Below are 10,884 nucleotides of genomic sequence, written 5' to 3' on the forward strand. Positions count from 1 at the left end.
CCACATACACAAGTTTCACAATATATATTCTTTTCATAATAATATTTTATATATAATCTAATGGAATGATCTTAAAATATTACTTCGAATACGGTATAATGTATCGTGACTTATTGATATGTACTACTAGTATTAAATGTGATAATTATGAATAATGCATAAGTAAGTGATTGTTTTACTTGTGGTCGAGACAATTAGTTTTTCTGAGCTCATTTTTGAAATAGTCATTTTGAAGAAAAAAAATATAATATTTGATTATTAATTAAAAAAATACAAAATTTGACCATTTATTATAAAGACTGTTTTGCCTTTAATTAGACGAATCGAATTCGGGCCAAATTAGAGTTTGCGTGTGGGTTAGGCACACACATAGCATTAGCCAACCGAAAAAAAAAATCTAAGTATATGACACTAATATGATCATAAGTATCATTTGTATGACACTAATATGGCCATAAGTACTATTCGTGCAACACTGAGTATATGCCGTTAATGGCACTAATAGTGCCATGTGTGCTTAACCCGCGCGCAAACCCGAATCCGACCCGAATTTGGTTTGCCCTAATTAAGGGCAAAACAGTCATAAAACGTAAAAAAAAAATAGTTAGATTTGTATTTTTTTTCAATTAGTGGCCAAATATTATGTTTCCTTCTTCAAAATGATCATGTGAGTATATTGTTTCTTTTCTAATTGGGTCATTAATTTTGTAATTAATAATATTACTGGATTATATTATCTCCGTCCCATTATAACTGTTTAGTTTTTTTTAACTATTTAAAAAAAAGTTAATATATTATTAAGCACTATAGTGTAGGTTTGTAATTTCTTAATAATATATGACGCGGATCCCAAAATTCTTATTTTTTAAGATAAATTTTTTTTATAAGAAAAAATATGACATTTGAAGTGAGATAACTCGAAAATAAAAACAATATATTTGAAGTGGATAGAAGAAGTATAATTTTGAATTCCCCTAAAAAACGATTCAATTTATAAAATTCAAATCGAATTTAACATTTGATCTATCGTATGGTACCAGATATATGATATTTTGCTATAATATTACATCACATAATTTTACAAAAAATCATTTAATAATACATAAAAAAATATATTTGTGAATAATAAATACAAGCAAATGAGCTGTTTACAACTACTATTACTATCTTACTAGAATGACTCATCGAAAAGTTTGGAAAGGAACTTAACTGAATGGAAAATATCAAAACGTATTTTTTTTCTTTTTTAATTAACTACGTCCGAATTAATCGAATCGAATCCTATTTTTGAAACAGTGATTTGCCAGATTAGAAGATGTGAAGATTGAACGACACGTGTCCATAACTATATTTCGTTTGGCGAGTAGTTTAAGGGACAAGGACACGTGCGAGAATCCCGGTGCCCCCATGCGTATCTGGGCCGTCGCTTTCATTGCAGCGGCGAATGCAACGTGGCGTATCACGACGCGAACACGTGGCTTACTTTTTTCCCCCGTGGGGCCCGTTTATCCGGTCTGACGTACTTTTGCACAGCTACGATATGCGACCTTTCTTGTTGGCGCCAATAAATGGTTTTCGCAAAACAGCTGTATTATTTTATTTATTAAGTATTTTTTAATTATTGCAATTAATGTCGATAATCATAAGAGAAAAATCAAATAAATGTAAGCTTGGATTATAATAAAAAAGTTTAATAATATCAATGCATGTATTAAAAAGTCTGCTTTCCAGTTAGTAGTTATGGTCTCGTTACTTTATCCAATGTATACAAATTAATTTTGTGAATCCAGACTTAAATCAAACTCTATCGATCGTTGTTATGGAGTAATAAAAATATACTCCCTCCGTCCCGGCTTTTGGTATCCAATTGAGAACGACACGGGTTTTAATAAAGTGATTGATGTGTTGTGAGTGGAATAAGGGTCCCACATTTTATGTGAGAGTTAAAATAATTAAAGTGGAGTAAGGGCTCCACTTACTTTTACAAAAAATAGAAATGGATACTAAAATATCGGACGGCCAAAAAAGAAAAATTGAATACTAAAAGCTGGGACGGAGGGAGTACTAATTTATTAAGTACTTTTTAATTATTGCAATTAATGACAATAATCATAAGAGAATGTTGGCAACCTTCCATTGATCGGTTCCGAAAGAAACTAACAAGATGAGAAAAAAAAAAAAAAAAAATATCTGTTGGAGCTCGGATTACTCCTTAACTTGGTACTTTCTTCCTTACTACTCTATTTTCTCACTTTCTTTAAAGCGCTCTTGGGAGTCATCCATACCATTATTAAAATTCAAGAACATTTCTTATGGGGTGGTAAAGGCAACAATGGTAAAATTGCTTAGGTCAAGTGGAAAGATGTCTGTAGATCTAAAGTGGAAGAGGGGCTTGGAGTGAGAGCTCTTTTATGTAAATGGCTGTGGAGATTAATTTAAGGGGGCAACTCTCTTTGGATTAGAATACTCAAGTCAAGGTACGAGGATTATAGCATTGGGATTGCCCAGGGGATCCGATAAAAAGAGTTTTTTTTTTATGGAGGGATCTCAACACTATTTGGAATGGAGTAGATGGTGAGGTTTTTTGCAAAAATCTGGAGTTTTTGTTGGGAAAAGGAAATGTGGCTCAATTTTGGGAAGATCCTTGGATTGAAGGAGATGTCTTATTGAAATCTAAATTTTGTAGTCTCTTCAGTATATCTTTTCAACAGAATTGCACTATTAAGGAAATGAGCTTTAGGAGGAATAATTCTTGGGTGTGGAATTTTAGATGGAGGAAAGCCTTTAATAGAAGAGAAATGGAAGAATTCTTCGAGCTGTAGTTTCTCCTTGGCAAGTACAAAATGAACAAGATGGAGGCAGACTCTTTTACTTGGAGACAGACAAATGCCGGGAGATTCTCAATGAAGTCAATGTATAACTCTCTTTTCAAGGCAGTTTACGAAGATGAAGAGGTTGACATGTTGATGGTTAAATTGTGGTGCAAAGGCGTTTCAAGTAAGATTTCATCTTTTTTATGCTAAGCTTTTCGTAATTGAGTTCCAACTAAAGATAATTTGGCCAAAAGGGAATCATTGTCGATGATTAGGATAAATTGTGTGTTTTGTGGTCCCGCCATTTGGAAGATATTAACCACCTTATGTGTTCTTGTGCATTTCTTATGATATTTGGCGTAAGTGCTTTGATTGGCTTGAGTTTGAGATGGTGGCTCCCAACACTCTTAGGAAATATTTTGAACAATTTGTTTGTTTTTGGGGCAAAAGGGTATAAAGAAATTTTTGAATATCATTTGGCAATGTGTTTGTTGGAGCATTTGGAGAGCTAGAAATGATGCTATCTTTAATGGAGTTTCACTGAAAGTGGATAAAATTATGAAAGGAATCAAGATTCGAGCATGGAAGTGGTTTCAATCTTATTTTTTCTCTTCTTTTGTATATATACTTGGTTCATGATTGGTGCTCTCACCCGCTTGCTTGTTTACCATCTTAATTCGAGTGATCTTTTTGTTAATCTTTCGTTGTAAGAGTTTGAGTACCCCTTGTACTCACTTTTCAATATATTTTCTGACTATTAAAAAAAAATATACTCCTTTTGTTTTCCTTTTAAACGTCTTAGTTTTCAATGTAAGCATCTCATTTAAAATTTCTTATTTAATTTTAAACTACTGAATACATAATAAACACTATCAATTTAACTTATAAATTAGATAATATGCTACAAATGAGTTACTTTCTACATTCTCATTCTTATTTGATTTAACATAATTATGTACTGTACAATATATGACAAACGCAAATTTCAATTTGAAATCAATTCCCATAAAAAATTGAAATCAATATCAAATTAAGTGGCAAGTTTGTAGTTAATAAAATGGGTTAAGTACCAAATCCAACCCCAACGTTGGGGCCCTTATCGCAAATAGAACCCTATACTCAGGGTAAGCGCTGTTTACTACCTCAACGTGGCTAATTTTAAACAAATCACCCCCGCGTTTTGACGGCCCCAAACGCCGTCTGTGAATTTTTTTCTTTTTCTTTTTCCTTTTCTTTTTCCTTTTCCTTCTCGTTCTTGTCGCCGCCGCCTGCAGATTTAGCAGCGCCGCCGCCGCTCCTCAGCTGCTGCTGAGCTTTACTCTTTGACTTGTTCTTGACGACTCGCGGCCGCAGATTCCACACCTTGATCTCTTCATCGCCGTCTCCGTCATCGTTCAGATCAGCCTCCTTAATCTTTGGGTTTTCTTCCTCCTTTTTGGAACCAATTTTGATCTCGGATTTTTTCTCTGACGAGGAAGGAGCAAATGAAGGTTTCTTTTTAGGGTTTGATGCATCGCCTGGTTTTTTCTCTTTTGAGAGGGCCAGCTGCAGCTTCTTCGTCGGAGATGCAAATGCAGATTTCTTTTTAGGGGATTCACGATCGCCTTGTGCAATCTTTGATGATTTCTTGCTCTTATCTTCGGTAGGGTTTGATGATTTTTTCTTATCTTCTGAATTGGAGGAGAGAGTAAATGCAGATTTCTTCAACGGATTTCTGCGGTAGACGTCGTAATCTTTCTTCGACGGATTCCGGTCGGCGGCGTCGGAGATTTTGAATCCGGAATCGGAGGCCGCCGGAGAAGAAGAAGAAGAAGATTTCTTGAGAGGATTTCTGCGATACGCAATCACATCCGATCTTTCCCACCAATCGCGGCCGCGGAAGGGCCGCAGAGCCTCCTCCCGGAGCAGCGACAGCCTCTCGTCAACCACCGACGGCGGCTCCTGCGGCGGCGGCGGGGGGAGGCGACGGCGATGGTGACGGCATAAACCGTTGAAATGGGGCCCACCTGCATTAAAAAAAAAAAAAAAAAATTCACAGACGGCGTTTGGGGCCGTCAAAACGCGGGGGTGGATTTGTTTAAAATTAGCCACGTTGAGGTAGTAAACAGCGCTTACCCTGAGTATAGGGTTCTATTTGCGATAAGGGCCCCAACGTTGGGGTTGGATTTGGTACTTAACCCTAATAAAATTGAAGGTTTATTTATAAATTATATATTTTCTTTTTATTTCCTTTTTCTTTATCTTCGTATTTTTTTTGTTTTATCTTTGGAGTATTTAATATGCATATTAAATTAAAATTTTAAAAAAAATCTCTCTCATCTCTCATATTTTTTGAATAAATCTATGTTTTATTTTATTGTTAATTTTTAACTTATTTTTTTTTTTACCTTTTCAAACTATCAAATTTTATTATTGCTAATTCTTCTTTATTTTTTTATTTTTCAATATTCAGTTAAAATTATTTTTTATTATTCCCTCCGTCCCTGAAATAAGTTCATCTTTTTCCTTTTTGGGACGTCCCTCAAATAAATTCATTTTTCTTTCTTTTCATTTTTGGACAACTACCCCACCACTAATAATACTTTATTTTTTCTTATTTTTCACTTTTTCACCACTCCTAATACCAATTATAGCACTTTTTCACCTTTTCATTACTCTCAATACTAATTATAATATATTTTTCTCCACTATCAATACACTTTATCACTTTTCCTTAAAACCCGTGTCGTCCCCAAAGAGGAACTTATTTTGGGGACGAAGGGAGTATTTATAAAAATGATAATTGGATTGAAATTAATTTTATAAAAATTATAAAAATATTAAATTTATCAGACAAACACTCTCTTTGCCTCTGCTTGATGCTACTAATAGCTATTCTTAGATTTGCAGCCTTTGATTCTGGAAAGAATTTACGCAAAAACTACTCCTCTAAGTCGTTCCAAGTTCTGATTGAGTCAGGTGATAGATCAAACAATCAATCTCGAGCTCTACCCTATAATTTTTTTTTTATCAGAAAAAAGCAAGATATTATAGAAACAGGTACCAGGGGTACCGAAAATCAATTAAAAAGAAAGCAAGAAAGCTTAGTTGAGCACCACTCAGAAAAAGATGAATCCCAAGCAAAAATCCCAAAAATCTTGTTCCAACTCCACATTCTAGTCTTAATATCCATGATCGTACTTTGAAGCTCCCACGTCTTTTCTTCGAGCTCTACCCTATAATGTATGAGGAAAAGTTAGTTATCTTAAGTGATCTTCAGTAAAACCTTGAGGGCGTAAAGTAGTGCAAACTAAATCAATTCAACGAGATGTTTATGTGCACTCTCTCCAAGCGAGTCGACGAATTTTGGAAGAACTTGAATAAAGTCGGGCTTGATTTCAGCATTTTGATTAATCGTGGGCAACATTGATTTCTCCTGCAGCGGTCCAACTCTCTTATCAATGGTAGTGGTGGGAGAATATCATCACGGTCATCTTCCACATTTTCAAACATTTCAACTTCAACTCTAGATTAATACTTCCTTCGTCCCAATAGTAGTGTTTTGGGCACAAAGATTAAGAAATATGTAAAAATTAGATAAAGTGGGTTGGTGAAAATTATTTAAATATTAAGTATAGAGAAAGAATATATTGCCAAAAAGGGAATGAGACATTACTATTTAGATGTCCCAAAAAGAAAAGTGAGACATTACTATTGGGACGGGAGGAGTATCAAACAAAAATAAAAAAAATTAAAAAGAAGGCAAATCGAAATAATAGAAAAATTATTACTTAAAAACCGATCCTTGACAACGGTTCCAAAATTTGGTGCGTCGTTTTACACCAAAAACATTCGGTAGTTAGCCGGTATGGGCTCCTAAAGAATCTACAAGAATTCAAATAAGCAAAATCGTCTCTTAAAGAATCAGCGTGAATTCTCCTAAAATTCCACTTGCAAAATAACTCAACAAACAAAATTAATAAATTAAATTGAGAAAATACTAAATCCAAATATTTCTCAGTGGTGTCGGGTATTATCCACAATCAGGGGAGCATTGTCACATTGTGCATACTGAGTACATTTCTTTATTCATCATTTAATAGTGAAACAACCAAAATTTATTAGAAATTCGAACCATAACACGATCTAAATAGTGTTACACAACTTGTCAATGGAAGTTCTTAAATGATTGTGAATTTTTCCTCGTCATAAAAGAAAATTCCAAGATCATAAAAGAAAAATTCCACATTTTGTGACGAGAGAGAGTCCTTAAACTAGATAAGATAATGCAATATATAATTCCCAGGATCAATCCCTTTTCATACATGAAACACTTGAATCCACAAAACATAATGTACACTTAAACACTTTCCCTGCATCATTATCATCAAGATTTCAAAATTCTCAGACAGGCAACGGCAGGGTGACAAGGAGTTGGCCATTCATCATACTGCAAAAAATCAAAATCAGATGCATAAACGGTTAGACCTAGACGTCGTAAGAGATGGGGCATCCGGTTCTAAACATCCGGACAAAGACCTTGGATTATTACCTCTTGATGTAGTAGTAACAGAAATCTGCTAAGATGAATGTCTGAACAGCTTCTGATAGAAGAACCATGGGAAGCCATGCATAGCTAGCTCCAACCAGGAACAAGTATGTCCCAGCAGAATCATACACCTGCAAATTCAATGTCTCTTTAGTCCATTTTTTTGGAAGGGATTGCATGACTAGGCCTGGGAAAATTTCACACACTCACCTTGATGATCCAATGAGCACATCCTAGAAATCTTGCAACACCGAGTGCAAATACATAATTGGCTGTAAATGGCTCGATCATCTGAAATGGGATTGAACCGAAGTTAGACAGCATTCATATGTAGATAGAAATCTGTGAAAGGTTTTAATGTAGACGGACCTTGGTGTTCTGCATCATCCGAAGTTGTGGCAGCACACAGATGGACTCCAAGTACACGGAGAACGCCCACAGCATCCGGCCAACGTGTGCGTGGTGCGTGTAAGGATGGATGAACAGGGCTAGAATTGCAGGAGGCACCGCCTGCAAAAGAGAGGAGATCATGCTCGAGCGTGAAGAAGCTATTTATGATCTATTCAACACTAAGCTACATTTCATCGCATTGCAAGCACCACCACATTCAACAACAAAGCAACTTCAGCAAAGCAATAACACCTGTTGTTTAATTATGTATACTAACAATACTAACAACAGAATTTCGAATCCAAAAGTGTTGTGAGAAATGAATAAATCAATACAAATTAACAAGGAGAGATTGGGGAAGAAAGTGATGGCAAGAGATGTATACCACATAATACAAGGGCATATTGTCCAAGTCTGCAATGTAGGTCGACTTCAACTTGAACCTCATCATGTATACGACCCACAACGTTGCCACAAGCGTTAGGAAATCGAGAAAAGTGTGAATGTCGCCCTCCATGAACAAACTGCAGCATAACCTTGCAGCCAAGAACATGGCAGTGAGTTCTTGTGTCTTCAGAGACAGGCCTACAAGCCACATGATCGAGAAGATATATATCATCAGAGACATAGAAGAAAATGAAAGATTTCTTCATTTAAAAGTTCTCAGTGAGGAATTGGGCTTAAATATTGAGGAGACATATATTCTTTCAGATTGCTTAAACATTGAGAGTTAATATTGAGGAGACATATATTCTTTCAGATTAGTACTATGAGAAAAGCACTAATTAAGAGTGAATTGATGAAATAGACATTTTGCTATTATAAAGATAAGAAAGTAGCCATTAAGATAAAACAGCCACTCCTACAATTTAACCTTTTTATTATAATATTCACACTCGTGAGGCTCCTTAGTCGTGTATTGGCCTTCTTTTACATATAATTCACAACCAGAATGTTTCTTAGTTGTGAATTCACCCTATTTTTGCCCATAAGTCACACCCATGAAGCTTCTTAGTCATGAATTGACTATATTTTACTTATAATTTACAATCAAGAACCCTCTTCGTGAATTAAAGGCTAATTCATGTGAACAACCTTTTTTAAATCTTTTTGTTATTTTTATGGCTAATTTTTAGTTTTATAATAAGAAAATAACTAGTTTGATGTATTAACTCAAAGGGTCTCCTTTATAATAATAATAAAAAAAACTCAAAGGGACTAATGCTCATATATTTGAACAGATCTTTCTGTTGTGTTGCATTAAGCAATTAGTATTTCGGTAGGAGCCGCCGATTCTGCTACATTTATATGTTACAGTAGAGTATAAAATTTTAGATTCATCTAGCATCAATTCATTTAATGAACTAACATAGTACTAATATACTCACAAATGTGAATTTATGATTCGATCTAATACAATTATATACACGTGGGCGTGGTGTGCTTTGGTAATAGTAATGAAATACGAAAAAGTCCTAAGAAATCCTGCATTAGTTTCGACTGAAAAACTTAAATACTTTATTTTCGGAGGTTAATTAATGGAAGAGTGGCTCAAAATTCTTACCTTGATCATGTAAAATTGAACCGCAAAATCACTGTTGCAAATAAAAAAGAAAAATAGAATTGTCGATACAAACAAGACATTAAACGAAAATTTCCGATTCACAGGCAAGATTTTTTTCACCAAAAATTTACTGCAGAAATTTAAAAATCACAGCCAGAAACGGAGAAATCAAACATCAATCAAGAGCTGAGAAGAGAAGAAGAAAACGATCCAGCAAAAACAGTACCTGAGCACGATTTTTTAGTAGTGAGCTTGTAAATGAGGACCAAAATCCCGGCGAAATGGATGGATTCAGAGGCGATGAAGAAGTGGTTGTGGTCGTGGACGAGCAGCTTGAGCGCCACCAGCGCCGCCACCGTCGTCACCGCCGCCAGGAAAGTCTTGACCTTCGTTGACTGCCGACGCACCCACGCGAACAGCTTGTTCAGCGGCGCGCTCCTCTTCCTCCCCATCGCCACAAAAATCTGAAAAAACTCGAATTTCTTTTACTATCGAAAACAAAAAGCAGAAATTATATATGGAATTGAAGATTATCACAAATGAATGTGTGCGTAAGGGAAGAAGGCGTTGAATTTCAGGTGACACGAATAGGGCATGCAGTTGAGGAGGTCGGATCACAGTGGCAATAAATGGTGGGGTGGGGTGGGTAGGGAGGGTGCAACGCCGTAACGGAGTCATAATGCGTTGTTTGGCCGTTGATTATTTTTACACTATCTTTGAAATTATTGAAAATGTTATTTTTAAATTTTAATTTATTAATTAATTATTCCTTAAATTATTGGTTTTTGACTTTTAATGTGGCTATATGAATTGTCATAATATATTATTATTTTTTTTTTTAACAAAGATGCCATGTCATTAGAAAATAAAAACACATGAATACATTTTCGTGCAATTGAAGCATTATTCCCAAGACTATAAATAAATAAGTAAAACGTTGTTTCTTACTCTTTTCACGCTGATGAAGAAGATAGTGTGTTACTTTGTTTTATGAGATTTTGCTTTTATCAAACTAGGGAAATGCTTACCGCTTAATATTGAATCATTTTACAACTACTTGTTTTTTTATACATTTCCGATTTCCTGCATTGTTTATGTTGTTACGGATCATTTGGAAAAATTTACTTCCCCCCTTGCCAAATGATACTAATTTATCTTGCCAAAATCATTGTAATATTTTAACGTGAATTACTGAATTTCGATCATATTCTAATTTTGATACAAACTTAAAACTATCTGATAATTAATGAACTTTAATTAATTTGATTTTGCTAACAATTACTGAACTTTTAGTGTAAATTATTGAACATTGATCAAGATTACGATTAAGCACACTAACTTGAATAAATTTTTAATTTAATTTAATTTTGCTAATAAAGCTAGAATTTGTCGCGGTTTATTTGTCAAACCAGAAACCACAACTTCTTTTTCTTTTGAACAGAAACCACAACTTAATTATCAATAAATTATAGACAGTGTTTTGATTAGGTGAAAATTAAGTCGTTTTATTCGTTGGCTATCTCAAATTTTTAAGTTGTCATATATGTTAACATTATATTGACTCAAAATTCAACTTGTTAGCAAAATCC

At 34.6% G+C, this 10,884-nt stretch overlaps 1 protein-coding gene across 1 annotated transcript; it reads right to left on the minus strand.

Annotated features, from left to right (window-relative positions):
• Nucleotides 1–6,887: 6,887 nt before the first annotated feature.
• LOC131023115 (uncharacterized) lies at nt 6,888–10,007 on the minus strand. The gene is made up of 6 exons (XM_057952661.1): nt 9,522–10,007; nt 8,117–8,316; nt 7,711–7,851; nt 7,552–7,632; nt 7,345–7,472; nt 6,888–7,242 (listed from the first exon to the last, which is right to left on the minus strand). Exons 1-6 carry the CDS (start codon nt 9,745–9,747, stop codon nt 7,197–7,199), a joined length of 822 nt encoding a protein of 273 aa, XP_057808644.1. The 5' UTR covers nt 9,748–10,007; the 3' UTR covers nt 6,888–7,196.
• Between the last annotated feature and the right edge of the window lie 877 nt (nt 10,008–10,884).

Source organism: Salvia miltiorrhiza, chromosome 1 (genome assembly GCF_028751815.1).
Source record: "Salvia miltiorrhiza cultivar Shanhuang (shh) chromosome 1, IMPLAD_Smil_shh, whole genome shotgun sequence".
In the NCBI taxonomy this organism is placed as follows: Eukaryota; Viridiplantae; Streptophyta; class Magnoliopsida; order Lamiales; family Lamiaceae; genus Salvia; species Salvia miltiorrhiza.